The 22168-nt window shown below is 41.0% G+C and overlaps 1 protein-coding gene across 1 annotated transcript in view; it reads left to right on the top strand.

Moving 5' to 3' along the window:
- Nucleotides 1-22168, top strand: part of MYO16 (myosin XVI) — a 611926-nt gene that overhangs the window by 422404 nt on the left and 167354 nt on the right. The window contains exons 22-23 of the mRNA XM_047874837.1: nt 14331-14483; nt 18031-18231. Coding sequence (XP_047730793.1) covers nt 14331-14483; nt 18031-18231 — 354 coding nt within the window. The remainder of the gene's footprint in view (nt 1-14330; nt 14484-18030; nt 18232-22168) is intronic.

The raw sequence follows: 22168 nt of genomic DNA on the forward strand, positions 1-22168 counted from the left end.
CAACCCCTTTCTCTACACCCCACATAGTTATCCATCCAGTCTGTGCTGATGACCGAGATGTACAAAGTATTTAAGTTGTTTCCTTATTAAAACTTATTTGTTTTACTACAAGTATATGTACCCCTTCCTTATGTTTTCTTTCTGGTAGCTATTTTAATTACATATTTTAGAACGTATTCGTAGCCTGATATTTTCATATCGCAAGACACGGCATGTTTTCAGATCTAAAGAATGAGTCTCTATTAAATACCAAGAGGTAGTTTGAGGCACGGCTGGGTAAAATCTCAAAACCAATTCTTAGATTTAAGTTAGGGAAAAAAAATATTTTTTTCTTTAGAAAAATGTACCTTTTTCCTAGGTTTGTTGGGCTGTGGTATACAATTGCAACTAGGAGCCATTCAGAAGAATAAAATTATTTTCTTTGTGATGATTTCAAATCTCTTCTCATAGTGGATTTAGCAGATTTCTAAATCTGAATGTGAACTTATATTAAAAGCTTTGGTTTGAATGCTACATTCTAGATTCTTGAGTTGCTAAGACAACGTGAACTTCTTCATTTTATATTCCATTGCAAACTTTCAACAAAATGTTTAACAAATCAATATTGTGTTCAGAATCAAACCCAGAAGAATATTAGTGCCTTTATAACTATGTATTTTATTCTCTTTTGAGCTTTTTGACCCATCTATCAGCTATTTGCTAGAATGTCAACTCCTGCGGCATTGAAATTGTGTCTGGTACAGCGTTTTGTATATAACAGAGACTTAGTAAATATGTTTTCAATTGAAATCTTAAGAATAAATTCAAAAGAATACATCTTCAGAGTGGATCTCCTAGCGGTTTTCTTACTCAGGAATAAATGTATGTATGTCAATTGTTCCTCCATAAGCAGCCTGACAAATGTTTAGAACAGGGACAATCGGAGCAGATACTAAAAAGCATTTCAAAACCTCAGCATCTCCAACCTCAGTGTCCCCAAGCAGCTCTAAAAGATGGGCCTTTGTGGTTCCTTAGATATGAATTTATTTCAGTTAATAGGAAATGCTAATCCTGTTTTCTTTGACTTTTAATGAATCGTTTCTACTAGAACTATTTTATATATTATAATAAAGACCATATATAGAGTACAAAATAGAACATATGTATTTTTATATATATATGTATATATATATAAAATTCTATGTGTATATATATATATATATATAAAATTCTATACTCTGCATGGTTATCCATTTATATATTTATGTATTATATATGTACTATATATACAAAATTATATACATACGGCATAATATGTATAGAAACTCGACAGTAGTTTGATGCATCAGGAGAAGGAGGTCGTGTAAATAATTGGAGTCCCGAAGTATAATTCAGGAGGATCTGAATCTACCACCCTCATTATTTAAATAATTACAGTATTGCCAGCTCACTCTCTGTTATGTAATCCTGAATTTTATAAACCCTCCTCTCCTTTATCATGTGAAATTCCTCTCTCGCTCTGTAAAAATATCTCCTCACACACCGGGGAAGAAGCCCCTCCAGGCGACTCTCCGACATCACGCAGTCAGTCAATCCCAAGTGTGGAATGCTCAATAAACAGAAAGGTAGTGAGCCAGACAAGGCTGTCCCTTGCACATCACAGCGCCAGTGATGTCGGAGAGGAGAAAGCAGTCCCCTTCCTGACTGTGGAAAGTGGAAGAGAGAGGCAAAGACATTGCTCCTTCCAGATGCAATTGTGTGTTTGGAAAACGGAGAAGAGCGAACGAGAACCTCGCCACCAACAATGAGAGAACTTGACAGAGAAGCCAGGGGGCAACACGAACACACAAAACCAATAACTCTTAGGTGCTTTAAAAGTAGCTTGCCAGAGCATGATGAAAAGGAAGACAAAGTGTGTTGAAATGAAGCAGGTCGCCTAGGCGAGGGAGTGGGTAGAGGGCTCCTAAAGTCACACGATTACACGTAAGCAGGTAGTGAGACTTGCTGGACACTCAGCCAGAAGGGCTTGGTGTCTCTAGATGCCCGTCCTGCCTAGGCCGCCCGACTCGTGGAGGCGAGAGCGGTCCCGCTACAAATAACTGGAAAGACAGATGGCAGAATTAGAGCAGCCCCTTCCTGCAGCTCCTGGGAAGTAATGAATCAAGGCAGGGAGTATCTGCTAAGGCTGCAGAAAGAGACACAGGCAAGATGCCCGTCGAGTGTTCTTGCCAAGAAGGAAAGATGGGGAAGGAGGGGGGAGGGGAAGGGAGAGAGAAAACCTTAATGTAATGAAGTTTCCCGAGCCAACCGCTAATTAACAGGGACGGGGGACCGAGGAACATGATGAAGCAAACCATGGGGATACGCTCTGCAAGATCCAGTGTGTGGGAAACTGCGTGGAGCAAATGGCCTGATTTCTTCAACATATAAAAATGCAAGGGTAGTCTGCAGATTCAAAGAGATGTAAGAGACATAGAAAGCAGTTAAATATGTGGACATGGCGTGGATCCTTCTTTGTTTAACGAAGTCTAAAAATTGCCACTTAACTAATATAATTTAAAATCTGGATAGCTGATGAAATGAAGGAGTTATTATTGATAAAAATTGTGTGTGATAAAGGTACTGTGGACGAGTTTTTAAGTTCTTATATCTTAGAGAATTATACTAAAATACTTGCCAATTAAATGACATGGTGTCTGAAAGTTACTTTAGTATTTTTTCTTTTTTTTAATGTTTATTTTTGAGAGAGAGAGAGAGAGAGAGAGAGAGAGAGCGAGCGAGCATGATTTGGGAAGGAGCAGAGAGAGAGGCAGACATGGAATCCAAAACAGGCTCCAGGCTCTGAGCTGTCAGCACAGAGCTCAACACAGGGCTCAAACTCATGAACTATGAGATCATGACCTGAGCCAAAGTCAGATGCCTAACCTGAGCCACCCAGACACCCTAAGAATTACTTTAAATGGGTCTAGTTTTGAGGGTAATAGAAAAATGTAAAGCAGAATTGGTCATGAGTTGGTCATTGTTGATAATTCTTCAGGCTTATTGATGACAGATGGGGGTTCATTATGTTGGTTGCTGTTGACTATGTTTAAAACTGTCCATAACATACTATTCTAAGAAATGAGAATATTTTGAGATTATATAAATATTATTTCCATAAATACTAGAATATTTCCACACCTAACAAATGGTATTGCAAAGCTCTACATGCTATAAATCTTTACCAGAGGCACAAAGAACAAAGTTGTGGAAACTAATGATTTAATGTTCAATAATTTTCCTAAATTTCCCACTACACTCATAACATGCAACTATATATAATGAAACACTTACAGCTATGGAGTCTAGTAAAATTGCATAGCAACAACCTACTGTACAAACATAGAGAATTTGAAGAGAGAATACATTTGTGAAACTTAAAGCTTCTGTGGCAGAAGATAAAATTATGATATATGACCTATCTTTACGTCAGGCTCCATCTAAGCTGATTTCGGAAGGGTTGTCAAAGATTTGAAACGTTTCCCGGCTTACAAACTCTTTTCTAAAAGGTGAGATTTACTGGATGAACAATAATTCAATCCGGCTTGGGCTAAGTGTTTAAAGACTTTGGAAAATGCCAGATACCTTGACTTCTAAAATTTTATGAAATGAGATTACATAGTTTGGCAACATCGAACTCAAAAAAAAAAAAAAAAAAGAATTCCATAAAATCCTTAGTTGTGGAATCGCTGTCCTGGAAATGATACTAAGATAAAATCATCACCTTTCACGTGGAGTATCCCATTTTACAAAAGGGGTACCTGTGGGTGTTACAGTTTCTGCTCTGCGACAGAGTATTAGCATTACCTGCAGGGAATTTTTTCTGGCTCATGTGCATGAAGTTTACAGTTCATTCATTCAGCAGTGCTGGCATGTGAATGAAGTTCTAGGTCCTGTTCCAGACGCAGGTGCCATGTGTGGTCAACAGGATGCAAATAGAAGAAGGGCCAATCCTTTATTTTTTTAATTTTGTTTTATGTTTTATTTATTTTTGAGAGAGAGAGAGAGAGAGAGAGCAGGGCGGGGCAGAGAGAGAGGGAGACACAGAATCGGAACAGGCTCCAGGCTCCGAGCCGTCAGCACAGAGCCTGACGCGGGGCTCGAACCCACGAGCCGCGAGATCATGACCTGAGCCGAAGTCAGATGCTTAACCAACCGAGCCACCGAGGCACCCCAAGAAGGGCCAATTCTAATCAGACACCAGGGGAGAAAGACTGGGAAGCCTTCGTGAGCAACACGTTGCTATGTTAGCTCCAAGTCTGATAGTACCTGTGTAATCCTCATCCTGTTGAATGTCCTGATAGCTATTAGGCTTCAGTATTGATCCACTTACCACCCAATGGATCTATAAAAACAAAAAATATTCTATCGTTACATTGCATCACATTTAGATTCCAAAATCATGCATACGTTAAATATCCGACTCTATCTTAAACCATTTTCTGCTCTAGGATGTTGGGTTTTCCGAAGTCATTTCAACAACTCACCAAGCTACTGATACAACACAATTTAAGAAAGTTTAGTTTCCTTACATAGCAGAATGCTAGTGTAGGGCGGGCCACTCAGTTTCTATAGAGAAGCAAAGAGCAATTAAATAACGAGATGTTATTTTAATGTACTTCCTGCAATAATATTGGGTCCTACTTTTAAAAAACAGTACGGTTAGAAGTCATTGGCGGGGGTGGGGGCGCCCAGCTGGCTCAGCGAGTGGAGCATGTGACTCTTGATTTCAGAGTTCAAGCCCCACTGTGGACGTGGAGCCTGCTTAAAATAAATAAATAAACAGAAAATAAAGCTTAAAAAGTAAGTCTTCTTCAGGTAACACTTTTAGAAAAGTTATTCTGAGGAAACAAAATGAGGCAGGGAAAAGCAATTTTAATTGTGTGAAGTGTAGTACATTTAATGACCTTTTCCCCTCCAAACCTACCCCTTAGATACTGTCGCCATGTTAGCATTAAGGGAAGCAAGCTCAGATAATTTAAGTAACTCATAGAAGGTCACAGCATGAGGAGCTGCCTGGTGGCTCAGTCGGTTGAGCGTCCGACTTGCGGCTCAGGTCATGATCTCACGGCTCGTGAGTTCGAGCCCCACCTTGGGCTCTGTGCTGACAGCTCAGAGCCTGGAGCCTGCTTCGGATTCCGTGTCCCTCTCTCGCTGTGCCCCTCCCTCACTCATGTTCTGTCTCTCTTTCTCTCAAGAATAAATAAAACATTAAAAAAATTGAAAAAAAAAGAAGGTCATAGCATGAGACTGTGGATTCTGGAGTCATGATCTGTGCTGTTTTCAGGTCCAAAGATTCTTTGAAGCTAGACTTAACTGTGTGGTATTAGTGTACCTTTTCGAAGCTGCTGCCTGCTGAGGAGTATATTTGTTTGTATTTCTCTTAGGACAAAACATTATTTACTCTATTAAATGTAGAAAAAGAACTTGTTTTTCTGTTTTTGTTTTTGTTTTTGTTTGGTTGGCTTTTGTGGTGGAGGTGCTGGGGAATGAACCCGAACAAGAAACTTTCAATAAATTTTATTTGCCATCATTTTTTCCCATCGTGGAGTGTTTCTCCCCATCCTTTTACTACGCGTACGTAATTTAGAGAATGCAGGCACGTCTTCTTTATTGGAGAATCCCAGCGTGATCAAGAGGAAATGTTACAAGACGTAGTGAGAAGAATGAATGGGTTTGGAAATATACATCAGGTCCCTCCAGACAAGAGTGAATTGAGGGGTTTTTTTTAGTGATGACTAACCAAGAAAATGCTTCAATTTACAATAGTGGCTGTTTAGATATAACGTCCAGATGTGCTAGCCAGGAATGTAGATTCATTTACTTTCCTGCTAATAATCAATAATGACTACAAGTTCTCGAGCCCCCACTGTGTCAGCCGCTTCTCCTGTGTGATCTCTAACTCCTGAGGCAGCCTTATGGGAAAGAGCCCTCAGAGAGAAAAAGAGAAAGAGAGAAAAAGAGAGAGAGAGACAGAGAGAATCCCAAGCAGGCTCCGCACTGTCAGGACAGAGCCCAATGTGGGGCTTCAAGCTCACGAACCAGGAGATCATGACCTGAGCCGAAGCCAAGAGTTGGAAACTTAACTGACTGAATCACCCAGGTGCTCTGAAAAGGGAAGGCATATTGATTAAGCTGAGATTTGTTGCCAAACACACACACACTCACACACACACACAAACACACACACACACACACGCGCACGCGTTTTGTTGAAAACTGATGAAAAGTGCAGTGCCCGAAGGTTTAAAATATGAGAATTTTTACCAGAAGTTATGTTTCCAACACCTGGGCATGGCTTGTGTGGAAACAGAAGGGTATATTTTATGGACAAGGTATCAAACAAAATATCTAAAAATATTTTTTTCCTTTCACTTGTATTTTCCAGTTGTGATGTTAGAAGATTATTATGTAGAATATGGCAGTCAGTGTAGCCAATAGGTTTATTATTGGCTGACCCCTTCAGTCCTTCGCTCAAATCCCCAAGTGGTAATTATTCCTATTAAAGGAGAACACAGGTATGAATTAGGCCCATTAAATGAACACAGGTATGAATTAGGCCCATTAAAATATTTAATTATATGTATATATATTTTTTACATATATAATATATATATAATATATATATATGTATATATATAATATATATATACACATTATGTATATATATATTATATATATATTAGAACTGTATTGTTCTAAGTGAGAGAGTCACTAAAATAAATGTTGGGAGAGAACGTGTTTTTCGCCTGTATAAAAACTATATTTTTGTGCCTAGAAGTAACTTCCATCTCCATTTGCTTAAAACCTAGACTGCAGAGTTTGACTTTGAAATCTCAGAGGGCAGTGGAGGAGGCAAGGAGGTTTGGTTTAGGAAAGAGTAATCCACCAGAGAGGGGCGGACGGCCGGGGCGACGGGAAAGGCGAAAGCCAGGCAATTCCAGGGAAGATTGCACGGCAGCAGCGGGTGCCTGGTGTGGGGGGGTGCCCAGCTCCTGCTTGCCACCTGAGGCTCCTGGGGGAAGGGGCCCAGCACACTGCGTCTACACGGTGTTTCATGCTCCTGGATTTACGTGACATCAGTGTTGGCCAAGCCACTGTTGTCTATCAGGTTGAGACAGATGGGGTTGAGAGAAAGGAAACAGGCCTTCCCAGACAAGGACAGAGAGAAGAAAGGCCCCTGCACGACATTCAAAAAGGCAAAATAAATTACAGAATTTAAAAGCTGAAACAGAGACATGCTATTCCCTCACCAACCCCTGCACCTGCTGTTTTACAGATAATATGTCAACATCAGAAACGATTGATTTATTGGGGAAAGAACATATAGCAATCTGGAAAGCCCCGAGGCGTTCTTCCAAAAAGGAAGGTAGAGATTCATGGTATACCCGGGACAGGAAAGGCCCTGAGAAGTCCTGCAGAGAAGCCCATTAACTTAGCTTAACTCAAGGTTTCTCCAACAGGGTTCTGATTTAGCATTTTTTAGATAATATAAATTGACATTTCCTTCGATTAGTGTTCCGCTAAGCACATACAGAAAATGCAGAATATCTGAAATCTAACATCGTTCCTGCACAATCTAACTGCATTCCATAAGTGTATTATATATCCGTATCTATGCTAATTGATGAACAAACCAGTTAATAGATAGTGTATGCTCCATGCCCTCTTCTATTTCAGTGTGTTCACCAGGCAGGTCTGCATATTAAAATCACTTGGGGCGCCTGGGTGGCTCAGTCAGTTAGGTGTCCAACTGTCAATTAAACATCTGACTTCAGCTCAGGTCATGATCTCGCGGTTAGGTTCGAGCCCTGCATCGGGCTCTGTGCTGACAGCTTGGAGCCTGGAGCCTGCTTTGGATTCTGTGTCTCCCTCTCTCTCTGCCCCTCCTCCACTCACACTCTGTCTGTCTCTCCTTCAAAAATACATAAGCATTAAAAAAATCACCTGGAAGGCTTTTAAAATGTATCAAGCCTCACTCTGACTTCATTGGTTCGGGGTCAGGCCCAGACATCAGCATTTTATGAAAGCTCCCGGTCATTTCCAGCGTGCAGTTAGGGATGTGACTTGCATCTAACGCCTGGGGCTGTGCCTTCAACTGGAGTCGGCTTTAATTAACCTCCTACTTTAATTCTGTGATGTAAATGTCATGCTCTATTATATTTTTGCTTCAGAGATATTTCATTGAGTAATGAAAATAAAGGGAGAACAGTTGGTGAAAATTTACTCAAGAAATTAAGTTTGTCATTAATACAAATGATAGGCCATCTGGATAAGCAATAATGTTCTGTTACCAAAGAGTGTTTTCAAGGGGTGCATAATTTTTATTATTAAACCAGTTAGCAACGGCACTTAATGTACAAAGGCTGTATTTTAATCAGAGAAGGGTACGTGCTAATTAAGCAGTACTTAATAATTGCTCATTTTCATCTATGAATACTCACCTGCACTCGCATGCAGGCTACTCTAAGGAATACCCGGAAATTTAAAGGGACCCAATTACGATTCTGATGGATGAAGTCAAAAAGTAAAAATGATTGCTTTGCATTGAAAACGATCGTATTCTCAATTATTGATGCAGACCAACACGTAAACTACTTTGCCTATAAAAATCTTTCACTGTCTATTTCTCTCACTGTGTTTAATACGTACCCACATACGTACAGACAACAAAGACAGTTTAGCGACGATAAATCCGGAATAAGCAGGTTCTGGCCAGGAATTTGGGGCCACCGTTGGTGGGGAGGATGCATTTTTTTCAGGTTTCAGCTGGGTATCTGACACAGGCTGGTATATTCATATCAGTGCCCTTAGCTATGTTTGCTGGCAGTTTGGAAGTTCATGCTACAGCAATTCTTTTATATTTTAGCTTTGGCTCAACCAGTGAGGGCTTTAAACAATATAGAATAGGGACAGGCAAACTGTCTTGGTAAAAAACTATCATGTCTGCATTACTTGAAAGTGAGTTTGAAAACCGTTCTGCTTTGGACCGTGCGCGCTCCCAGTGATACACTTTACCGCTGAGGACTGCTCTCCTCTGTTCGAAATACAAATATATTCCAGTTCAGAAAGCGCCACTGTAATAAAGACTACAAGTCAAAAATCACTCCCCAGCCTACTCAGTTTTCCACACCGAGCTGGAATTTTCCCTATGGGATTTTCATAAATTACTTCTCCCCCCCCACCCCCCCGCAAATACAAAGAACATGATGTACAATAAAAGGTTCAGATTTATTGTTCGGATCACCCCATGTCACAAAACCCCATCTGGTACTGCAGCTTCTGAATGCTGAAGCTGGGTACAGAAGCTGTATGTTTTATGAGTTGTCTTGACCAGGAGACTGAGAAATTGAGTTGTATCCAGAAGCACTGGCCAAATCCTTTTTCTGTTAGCTGAAGTTTGGCAGGTTGCTTCAGGCCTTCCTTGGGGCAAAAAAAAAAAAAAAAAAAAAAAAAAAAAGGAATAAAAACTTGTACTTGGACCCCCTCCAGCTCTTTCCAATTTTACCGTGGCTTCGACCACATTCCCACTTGGTATCACCATTTTGACCCGAACAGCGGACCGATTCGGTGAAGCCAATACTCAGTTCAATAAAATATTAGTTAAATAGTAGCAAATGAAATATCTGTTTGTATTATAAAAAAGCTTACATCAGTGACAACAGCCAGGTATATAGAGAGATGATCAGCCATGAGACAGTCAGGGGCAATGAGGATTTAGTCAGATTGTCATCCAAAGTAATTTTTGCAACCACAGACCTGCCGTCCATCATGATCACAAAATGATAAGAGAATTCTCTTCTGTGTGTTTGAGACATCCACATCCAAGTATTTTCAATTAGAGGTTCTCGAAATGAGGGGAAAGGTAAACGTCGTATAATTTGGGTATTTCTTGCACAAGAGAGAATCAGCCACTGATGTTATACTTTGATATCCTCTATCAGACTTCTTTTTACCACTTCACACGGTAACAGACATCATCTTATTTTTGATGGCCTCAATATTTGTTTCCTGAGCAATCTGTTTCCTAAAATATATTGCATCGAGGCACACTCCCCACTTTTAAACCACTTCTTTGGCATAAGATCAGACTGCTGAGATACAGAACCTATTTGTTTTCTTAAATGATTTAATGTCTGTTTTGATATCAAAATGTTTGAAACATTACAATTGTGTATATCATATAATTAAAGAGAATATTTTCCAATGCTCTCATTCCATAATGGAGTCATTTATTTTCTGTTCACTTACTGCAACTGTTTCAAATTTTAATAACCTTTTATAGCATTTATTCGTCTTTAGTAACAAAATTACTTCAGTATTACAGGAGTATAACACATTATTAGATTGGGGAACATCTCAAAAATCTTATTTTTTTAAACAAAGTGAAATCGTTTTTAGAACGATTTTTTCTTTCTTCATTTTTCTTCTCTAACAACAATTTTCAGAGATTTCGGTTTCTTTTTTATGGTAAAATGAGAGAGACAAATAAACGTATGACTTTCCTAGTGGGGCCCCTACTGTGGACAGATGCTATGCAATGTTAGAGAAGGGTTTGTGTTTCCAGAATCACTTCTGGAGATTCATATACTGGAGGGTAAGAAAGGCACAGATCTTGGTCGGCTGGTGGCAGGTTTGATGGAGGACAGCAAGCAGAAGGGTGTGCTAGGCTGTGTCAGCACCAAGGAAGGAAATATTTTTCATTCGGCCTTTAAATAATGAGTTCCATCTCTCCCTTTGCCAACGATAATGTGCTAACCTGATAGGTCTATGTCCAAACATGTAACGTGAGATGTCTTATGCGGTATGTTGTCACCCCAAGCGACTGTGGTTGTAATTTTTTTTATATACATTAAGAGAATTGATGGGTGACAGTGAGGCTTTATCTAAGATACTTGTACTTTACAAAGAACTTCCAACCTCGCGTGTATCTCAGGGACTCTAGTTGTCAAGGCACAGAGAGAAGAAGTCCTAGCAACTACTGGCCAAATCAGATAGAAGGGAGAAAACTCAGGAAATCCCAGAGACCACGGCTGGGGTAGCGGGAGGAAGAAGACGATGCAAATGTCAAGTCTGAGTTTAAACAAATGGTCTCAGTTCTTTAGGTTTCGAAGTAATTTCAACACAGCAGCGATGCGGCTGGTTATTTTCCTTTTAACCTACATCTTGTTTTGTAGTAGAATGCAATAGGAAAGCTTTTTCAGTCTGAAGACACTCATTTGATGGCCAAGTTTACAAAAACGATTTTTTGTTTTTACTGTGAAGTCAGAGCTGCAAGAACAGCGACTGGAAATGAGGGCAGTAGTCCGGGACCATCGTTTTCTGGCCCAGAGTTAATAGGAATTGCTTTTGTTATTCTCCGAGTGTCAATGCATGGCATTTAGATCTTATTGTTAATGTAATTATTATTAGTTAAACATTTTTTTTGGTATAATTCTGTGTCGATTATTCTCCACCTGGTACATTTCTAACAAAACATCGATGTACATTCATCATTGAAGTAATTGGACTGGATTAGGTCTGAGCCTCCCCATTTTCAGCTCTCCAAACACACTTGGGTCAGCCTAGCCCCATGCCTTCAGTCCTGTCACCATGTCACTGTCCCTAAAGACATTTGAGTTGTGTCTACTTGCGAAATTCTGGTCTTGGTAAGAAGTAAGGAATGGAACCTGGCAGCAAACCATTGGTCTCAGGACAAACTGTGTGTTCTGACCAATGCCCTGTACTGATTGGTTTGTTTCTTCCCTGAAACCTCTTCCTCTGAGATTCCATGTCCATAGAATCCCTTAAACTCCCAGCCTCCCCAATAGCTGGATTTGTGAGAAAACGGCTTTTTCTTTTCTATCTTCATGTTGTTGTTGTTGTTGTTGTTCTTCTTCTTCTTCTTTTTGTTTGAGAGAGAGAGAGAGAGAGAGAGAGAGAGAGAGAGAGAGAGAGAAAGCAAGAGAGCATGAGTCAAGGAGGGGTAGAGAGAGAGGGAGAGAGAGAATCTTAAGCAGGCTCCATTCTCAGTATGGCGCTCAACTCGGGGACTTGATCTCATGGCCATGTGATCATGACCTGGGCTGAAATCAAGAGTTGGATGCTCAACCAACTGAGCCACCCAGGCACCCCTATTCTCAGGTTATTCTTAATTCATGAATACCCACACCTTTATCTGCATGTGTAGACACCCATATGGAGAATTAAAGAATTCTTGGTGTTGGTCATTTGCAGAGGAGGCTTGGCCTGCTGATAAGAAGGAAGCTGAAACATAAGGGTTGTTCTTATATGTCTAGGAGAGAAGCCATGAGCTCCCAGTAGAGGGACAGGAATGTTTAGGAGGAGTTCCCACTTAGCAGGTGTCATGATGATACCAGACTTGCAGAAGAATGTGGATATGTGGAAAGAGGGACGTAGGGTGGTCTTTCTTTTCTCCAGTGACTATTTCAGTCTCTATGGCCTACAAAATCTTTGACATTTTCACTATATAACTATAGCACATTCATATTAAATATAATCCTAGATATTATTTCCTTTGAAGATGAGATCTGATTTTCTTTTATTTTTTAACTTTTAAAATTTTTTAATGTTTACTTATTTTTGAGAGAGAGAGAGAGAGAGAGAGAGCAGGGGAGGGCAGAGAGAGAGAGAGGGAGACACAGAATCTGAAGCAGGCTCCAGGCTCTGAGCGGTCAGCACAGAGCCTGATATGGGACTCAAACTCATGAATCACAAAACCATGACCTGAACCAAAGTTGGATGCTCAGCCGACTGAGCCACCCAGGCACCCCTGATTTTCTTTTAAAAGCTTTTTTTCCCAGTTACTTTGATTTATGTAAATTGTTCATCTGTCATTATTTTCAATGACTTACTCAATTCTCAATAGTTCTAGTGATTTCTGGATTTTATCTGATGTAATATAATTGCTCGCATGCACATGGTCTGCGAGACTAAATGAGCTCATGAAGGATGTGGGTGTAGACAGAGAAGACTGAGCCCTAGGCCACTCCAGGTAGAGGTAGAAAAGGAATTAGAGAAGCAGTGGCCCAAGGGGCAGGAGGCCACGAGCCTGTAGTGTCCTGGAAGAGAGCAGAGGCAGAGGAATCCCTGTGAGATATCACTGGGAGGTCAAGGAAAATGAACACCAAGAATTGAACATTGGATTTTGGAATGCTCACGTGGTTCTGGTGGTGTTCTGGTGGAACGCTGGGGGCAAAAGTTTATCGGAGTAGCTTCAACAGTGGGGGGGGGGTGCTGGAGAAGAATTTGAGATAATAAGGAAAGACAACTCTTTGGAGGCTTTCTTGTTATAAAAGAAAGCAGAGAAGTGACAGGATAGCCTAGAGAGGAAGTAAGCCTTCATTTTTGTAAGATTTGGGGTATTTTGTGTCTTTTTAGTACTTAAGATAATTTTTCAGATTAAGAAGTAACATATTTGTTTCTCGATGGACAGAAGAATTGACAGTGGGAGGAGTATAAAAAACTTTCTGATAAAGAAAATAGTTTCGGCAGCAATGCGTAGAGAAGTTCTTTCTGAAGGAGACTCACGTTCTCTTGCCCATCGTGGGTACGGAACAGAAGTGAGGAGGCAGGAGATGTTGCTCCCCTCTCTGGGCTTTCATGGTAAATCCAACTTTTATCCTCAGTTGTTGACTAGAGGCAATTGGATTTTTTTAAAAATACTCAAATATAGCCCCCCAACTTGTTAGTTAGTGTTGTACATTACACTTCTTGTTTTTTTTTTTTTTCAACGTTTATTTATTTATTTGGGACAGAGAGAGACAGAGCATGAACGGAGGAGGGGCAGAGAGAGAGGGAGACACAGAATCGGAAACAGGCTCCAGGCTCTGAGCCATCAGCCCAGAGCCTGACGCGGGGCTCGAACTCACGGACCACGAGATCGTGACCTGGCTGAAGTCGGACGCTTAACCGACTGCGCCACCCAGGCACCCCCTTTTTTTTTTCAACGTTTATTTATTTATTTGGGACAGAGAGAGACAGAGCATGAACGGGGGAGGGGCAGAGAGAGAGGGAGACACAGAATCGGAAACAGGCTCCAGGCTCTGAGCCATCAGCCCAGAGTCTGACGCGGACTTCTTGTGGTTTTTAATGTATTCAAAATGGAATGATCAGACCGTATGAAGTCAACAATATGAAGTGAAACTTTCTGCTTTGGCTTCTCAAGCCGTACCCTAATGCTTTATTGCCATAGACTGATTGGTGTGGAACGTTCGTGAGTCAATATGCCACCGATCTGAAATGGTCACAGAAGGAGTGGATCTGCATGGCCATACTTATCTTGTGAATTGTTTTCTTCTTCCCCACAATAGCTTTGTGTCAACATGACCAATGAGAAGATGCACCACTATATCAATGAAGTGCTTTTTCTACACGAGCAAACAGAATGTATACAAGAGGGAGTTGCCATGGAAACAGCTTATTCTCCTGGTAACCAGACTGGAGTTTTGGATTTTTTTTTCCAGGTATTCACATAATATAATTAGATACTTTACAGGATTCAAATATGCTAGAGACAAAGAATTTTCTTTCAGTGGGCCTTATTTTTGAGATCTCTTTGTATATGAGGCTTCATTGTATTTATGATTTTTCAGTCAAATGAGGAGCACAAGTTAGCTTTTTCTGAAGAGGCATTTGAAGGATTCTCAATTCATTGAAAGGACTGGAAATACCAGATTGTATTGTTATGAAGATATTCAGCCTTGGTTATGTCACCAAAACTCTCCTGTGGCACAGTTACAAATGCCCAATGTGCAAAATTAGTATTTTATAAAACAATACTAAGGCTAACGAGATCATGAAACAAATTCAATAGAATCTTTTCAGCTTATCTTCAAAGATTCTAAATTAAAATATGGAAAAACATTGGAAGAAAAAATATATATCCACCTAACCTCAGGATCTACGCAGGTGTGGATCTTTGCCTAACACAAATCTACCATATCCTACCTACTAATATAAGAAGATATTATATACATCTATAAATAATATCTCTAAGACACTCAAACTTTGTTGAAAACTGACAGCATTCAGCTATTGGAGAGCACAGAATGTGATTTTCTACTCTTTATTTGTATAAACAGAGACTTACAAATTTATACATCTGCCTAATATGTAAAATATTCTCGTTTCTATTACCAACCTGTCAACATTTTTTTTTAATTATAGAAGAAGCCCTCTTCTTCCAGAAAGCCCTCCCTCATCGTGACACATAAAGTACATAACTTCTGTATGTAAGGTTAAAGAATGTCCTCAAAGTGACAGTAACATGTAGTGAACCAGGTATGGGAAGCTGCAGGTACCCGCCACCCTCCTTCTCGCTTCTGCATCCTTGACTGCTAACCAGTGGTCAGCAGAATGACATTAATTCTGTCTCTTTGACGACCATCCTTGAGATTTCACCTTGGAGTGATTATTTCAATAGGAGGACCCTCATCAGTATGAGGGGGAAATGAGAAGGGACATTTCTGACTGCTACTTCTCTTTGATGCCCATAAAAATGAAAAGACATAGCAAGTATAGGGTGAAACTTGGGTGTTTACCTACAAATATGCAGGTCTGTGTGGCAGGCAAGCAAACCCTACAATAATACCAAGGAAGCTTATTGTTTCTTTCTTAGTACCCATAATCCTCTGCTGCTCACAAATATCTGAAATATTTGCACAGACCATATTCATATTTCAACAAACATGTATTTGTCTTGTATCCAGGAAGCGTGGGGGTAGATCCAGATTCTTACCCAACGCTCCACGAGTCAGGTGCATTTTACCACACTGTCCGTGCTCGACACCTTCTGTTGTTGAGGCAAAATGGCATATCCTTCAGGAGAACAGTTCAGTCTCTCCTGAACCCTCACTGCTGAAGGAATTGAGGGTCGTTTTTAGGACTTTTTCTCCATGTTCTATTTTCTTCTTTAGACACTCGAGCAAGTTTCCAAGTCTGTAAGTTTGTTTACCACCATTCTTTCATGGTTTTATATTAAACGTTCAGAAAACATAACACATACACGTTTTGAAATTTCTGGCGACAATACAAATTGTCTTGGTATCCAATCATCTGATCCTTGGAAAATATCATCTTGCTTTTGAAATAGAGTGGTCTGGCCCTTTGGGAATTGATCACTTCCCTTGGGGCCTTGACTCTGAGTTGCTGAAACACCCATTAAAGCTTTAAATTCTAGCCTCCACAGAGAAGGTCTGTCACTGGCCCTGAAATATGCATGCACTTGCAACATCCTTAACTAGTCCATTTACACTCCCACTGTGTGTCCGTATGGACTCGTGGCGGGGGCTGGGGGTGGGGAACAAGGAGGGGAGTGTAACAGCACATGGAGGGGAATCATGGCGTGATGCTCAGAAGCATAGGTAAAGAAGCAGCGTCTGATCTTACATATCAACATCTTACTCTTCAGCAAATAAATTGAAATGGAGAATCTCTGATCTTCTTAGTATATCCCGGGCAGGACCAGTCCTCTGCCAACTCCACGTTGACTTTTCTTTTAGGGTGTCTATCCATCCACTTTGTGTACCTGTGTATTTTTGTCATCTCGGGGCTCTTGCTGGGGTCGCTGGCTCTCTGAGAATCTTGTCATGTACTACACAGTGGACTTCCTTCTCCAAATCTCCTCATCAAATACATTTTTCTGTTGGTAACAAGTCTCTCAAGGTGTTAGTGACCCAGGGAGTTTGCCTTCCTAGTTCCTTCCCAGGCCTCTTTCTCAATTAGTTCTTTCTCTCCTCCTTTCCCAGGGAAGCTATCTATCTGCTTGTTCCAGAGATGGTGCTTTAGTTGCCAAAGGGTTCCTGAAGGGTTCCCCCTGGTGTGTGAGCCCCCACCAACCCTCCTTATGGCTGCCACTTCCAAACTTTCTTCTCTAGGTGGCCTTGGAAGGATCTCAACTTTTGCAGCCCTCAGATATCTATATATAGTTTTTACATTTCCTTTACCATGAACAGGCAACTCCAAGAGGCTTAGGACAACTAAACTATTCCAGCTACAAAAAAATGGCTTTCTGTTGGCCAAATCAATAGCATCACGAAAGGCCTGTGATGCTACGGTTTGGTGACCTCAGGTAAAAATGCAAACTGAATCGCTAGAGGGGTCAGTATTGATCCCTTCACTTCCTGGGAAGAATTATTTTTATGGTATTCACGTTTCCAAGAGCATAGTGAGTTGATGTGAAGAATTAAAATATATGACAGAATAAGGTAAATAAACAATATAAATTGCCTTGTTTTTAAAGGTCGATTTGACATGTGAACAGAAAACTCTCCTAGGAAAGAAAAGATAAACAGCACAGCCCAGGGTAAAAGTTCTTCACCTGATGTGTAAACCATGTGGGCACAACGGTGTTCTGTTGTGCAGGGAACAAACTGTTAGGGCTTCAGAAGTTCTTTCAAGCAGCCTTTTCCTTCACGTGAGATTAATTTTAAGTGGTTGCTTGGGCATGACTTTAGTTTCCTTGTTTGAGAGCTACAAGCTATCAGACTTCTAATTTGAATTTTACGAGGTACAGCTTCCATATTTACTTTTTCTAGGTCTTAATATTATAGTCACTTCTAGTTCCTGCTGAATAGGAGTTTTCTACAATTTTTATGACTCAACATGATTGTAGGTTCTGTTTCTGGATAAGTTACCTCACCCACCATAAATATGAAGTGGTGGATATGGGGTATAGGTCAAGAAAAAATACCTCTCCTTTAGTTAGTAATTTTATGTTTCTTATTGAGATGAGAAATACTTTTTAATAACTTCAGTGTTTTAAGGACATTATAACACACTTTTTAATTTATTTATTCAGTATCAATCAATTATTAATCAATCAATACTGTTTAGGGCCTACATTACATCAAGAGTTTTGTTAGGCGTCAGGGTTACAATAGTGAGCAAACACAAGTGTGTATTAAAAGTTTATGTGAACGTAATGAAACTCCAAACGAGCGTACATGAACAATAACAAAATCATAAAATTGAGTAAAAGACAAAACATAACTATCTCTTCTTGATTTCCAGAAGCCATCTGGATTTCTCTCTTTGTTGGATGAAGAAAGTCAAATGATGTGGTCGATGGAACCAAATCTTCCCAAGAAGCTACAAAGTCTCCTAGAATCTTCAAACACAAATGCAGTCTATTCCCCCATGAAGGATGGGAATGGTAACGTTGCGCTCAAAGATCGGGGTGCAGCGTTCAGAGTCACGCACTATGCGGGAAGGGTAAGTCGAGTGGAGGCACGATGTTATCACATGCGGTAATGGACCAAACGTCTTGAGGACAAGCTTTAAAGTTTTAGATATTTTAGAGTTTATTATTTCAAGGAATGAAAGTTGGGTGAACAACCCACACAGTTTTACTCTTCTAAGCTATTTTATTTTAACCTGATGAGGACGTTGCGTCTTCAGAATGTGGGTGATAAAGCAGGCAGTCAGATCCTTCCGTAATGTTCCCCAGATTGTAACATAATGTGAGCACAAGGGCCTTGGATTCAATACAGAGAGGTCTGCTCTGAACTGTGGGATCCTTTCATTATCCAAACAAATATTGGTTTTCTGAGTTGACTTATCTTCAATATAGTTTTTAGCATTGTATTCTTTTTCTTAAAGCACACATCACCCTGAGTAAAGAAAGATGCCCTCACGCTCTTCTCTCTTAAACACCTTCAAGGACCTCCTCCTACCTGTCTAGAAAAACCTCCCCGCTTAGGCTGGGCTAATATCCCAGGCTTCTCTGAGCTGATGCCAGTCATTTGAGCCATGGCTTATCCGTCACAACCACCCTGTGCAAAACCTCTGTTCAGTTGACTTTCTCCAATCCATTCACTGTTTCCTCCACGTGCCTCCCGGCTCACACTCCTTCTGCACAAGCTTGAACTATCCTCCTTGTCTTCTTCACAAGGTCACATTGTAGCCACCTTTTGAAACTTAAATCTACTTCCCCTTACCTCTGATCCAGCCCCCATCTGTGGTTACTATTTCAGTAACCACAGTGTATTTCGGATCATTTCAGCCAGTGTTTTCACTGAGATGCTACTATGTGCCAAACCCAGAGTATTAGAGAACCAAAGACGAATAAACCATATTCCTTGCCCCCAAACATCTTAGTCTCCATAAATAAGGAGAAGGTAAAGTAACCAATAATTATGATAGAATTTGCTTATAACAACCCTGGTAACAGTAACAACGTTCTGCATTACCCTGGAGGAGGAAGTAATCATTTGGCTCCCAAAGAAAGTGCAGAAATATTTCCCAGAGGAGGGAAAATGTGACCCAGGCCTTCGGGGATGAGTTACAGTTCAGTAAGGATAACAGGAAAGAGGAGTGCAGTGGAGACACAGACTTTCGAAGGAGGATGACAGGTGCGTCCCCTAGGATTCGGTGGCAGAGGGGCAGAACCCACTGTAGCACTCAAGTGGAAAATCATGTGGTGTAGGAAAACAGTTGTCATGAGACTCTCAGTGGGACCTTGAGGAATGACTCAAAACCCCGGCACAGGACGGGCCTTCCAGCATGGCCGTGACCTCGTCTTCGATCAGGAAGCTTCCAGCCAAACTGAGAACCTGCTGCTATGGGCACTGACTCTCAGTTCCTGCTACCGCTGACACCAGTCAAGTGCCCGTCCTCTGGCACTTGAACGTGGAAGAATCCGGTGACCCAGGGACCGGGCCTGGAGATCTCCACGCTCCGTGATATGCTCATCGGGCACAACAGAGAGGAAGCATGAGCCCCAGCACGTCTACTTTCTGAGTCTGTTGGAACCGTGCTGTGCCAGGCCGGGGGAGGCTAACGAGCAATCAGACACTAGCTGCAAAGAAGTCTGGGACTTTTCCCGTCTTCTAATGTGTGCAGTACAAGAAGGAAGCTATTCCCGAGAGTGCCGGGGGCCATTCTGCCATGTCCACACACGCTGCATTTGGGAAATGGTATAAGAAGTGCAGTTAAGTCTGTAGAGATTGGCCGCTTTTAGCCAAATCATGAAAAAACATGCATGTACTTCTCAGGACTCTGTCCTCTTGGCAGTGTTAACTCCCCAGATACTTTCAGACAGCGTGGGGGATGAAGAAAGGACAACAGAGGACACAATATGTGACAGATTTTGGGGGAAAGGAAGGGGGCTATGGAAACGCTCAAGCAAGGACCGCATCGGATGATAGCAGAGGCACACACAGGTGGTGTTCTCTAGGGGACAGCGGGATGCTGGCTGACAAGATGTCCAAAGCAGGAGAGGAGCCATCGCTTGAAGTGACAGAGGTCTCTTCCCCCACTGATGCACGGACAGTTCTAGTGCCGACCACGAGAGGAAACCCTGGGGAATCGAGGGGCAGCCTGGAAGGAAAGCTATTCAGGGCAGATGTTTCGAATTTGAGGTTTTTAATAGCAATGTCAATAGGATGCCACAAATAAAATAAAAGGGGTTGGCTGTTTTTAGAAACCTAGGCATAGTTTTGGAAATGTGTATCTTGAAAATTTCACTCAAGAAGAGTATGGAAAAGAAGAAACGTAGTAGGAAAGAGAATCCTGAAGACCGAGAGAAAAGGAGGGGGAATGGGGTCAGCAAGAAATACACCTGAACAGGCCAGGTGGGCCAGGAGCACCCTGGGGGGACGTTGTAGCAGCATGGCAAGGTGTGATGAACCGAGATTTTACACACACACACACACACACACACACACACACACACATATTCCCAGAGTGTTATTAACTTATTCACTATCTTTTATATTTGAGAGAGTTAGCCTTTAAAATTTATTTTATTTTATTTTTTTGGAGAGAGAAAGAGTGCGTGTATGCATGCACACAGGCACAAGCAGGGAAGGGGCAGGTGGAGAGAGAAAATCCCAAGCAGGATCCTTGCTTGGTGTGGAGCTTGACTCAGGGCTTGATCCCCACAACACTGGGATCATGACCTGGGCCGAAATCAAATGTCGGATACTCAACCGACTGAGCCACCCAGGCGGCCCTAATTTTTTTTTTTTTAGAACAGTAGCAATCTTCTAGTCCCGTATTTGAATTCTCTAATATATATTTTCTTCATATCTAGCATTTATTGAATTCATAAGCTTTAAATGAAATGCTACAATAAGATATAACTAGTGATTTTGGAAAATTATTTTCCTGTTTTCTTCCAAGTGTCATGGAACCTATCTTAAGTCAGTCTATACCTGACCAGCCTCCTAAGTCTGTATGTATAGAATCTTGGAGATGTATTAGATTGTTTGATAAACGCCAACTGCATTAGACTGAACAAGACCAAGCTTTGGAATAATATTTTGTTAATTATTTTATGTTTGCCTCTAAATATTATTCTACAAGCTCTTAATAGAAGTTCAGTTTCAATTGTGTTTTAAAAATTGGGGGAACAAACAATGAATAGTTTGAGTAAGTACAGTTATTTCATTGAGCTCTGATAGCAATAAAGCAAAGCAGAGCAAATCAATCGATTAGCCGCCACAGGGCCGAACCCCGTGGAATCATGCATTTTTCTGTAAAAGTGCCTTTATGTTTTAAGCAGGATTTTCCACAATTGGAGTCAATTTTGTGGTTTTATAAAAATCTCTCATTTCACTGAGATCTCCTAATGAGTCTTAGCCCAAGGACTCCCTAAGGACTTGTTCACATGTTGCAGTATAGATTATATGTAATTTGTGGCAATATGTCAAGCCATATGCTATTCTAATCATCAGATGTAGCTACATATACTTAATTTTGAGCTATTGCATTTTCAAGAAAAGCAGCATATTCCACATTTTATAAATCAAGAGACGTCGCGAAGAGCTCATTGGTTTAGAGACCGTATGCAAGGTCTGTTTTGGACGGTAGTATGGGCGTTCCTAAGCAGCCCTTTGGTGATCAAGCTGACCCCAAGGAGGAGCTCAGTGGTTCTGGGGTCTTGAATTTCTTTGTGGCCTCTCCTCTGGCCAGATGGGTGGGCTAGAGCATCTCTCCCATCACCACCTGCCCTTCCATGACTGGTTTACCTGGTTTTGTTAGTGGAAACTTGCCCCTCACGAGAAGGGTGATCATTAAGGCTGGTAATGATATTGACATCTAGCCCCCCAGGGTGGACTCACCCATCTGACTGTTCTACTTTTAAGTACAAGATGCTGCCATGCTTCTGAATCTTGTCTGGAGCAGAGGCTCATAGGTCCTTTTAGAA

This window comes from Prionailurus viverrinus, chromosome A1, assembly GCF_022837055.1.
Source record: "Prionailurus viverrinus isolate Anna chromosome A1, UM_Priviv_1.0, whole genome shotgun sequence".
Lineage (NCBI taxonomy): Eukaryota > Metazoa > Chordata > Mammalia > Carnivora > Felidae > Prionailurus > Prionailurus viverrinus.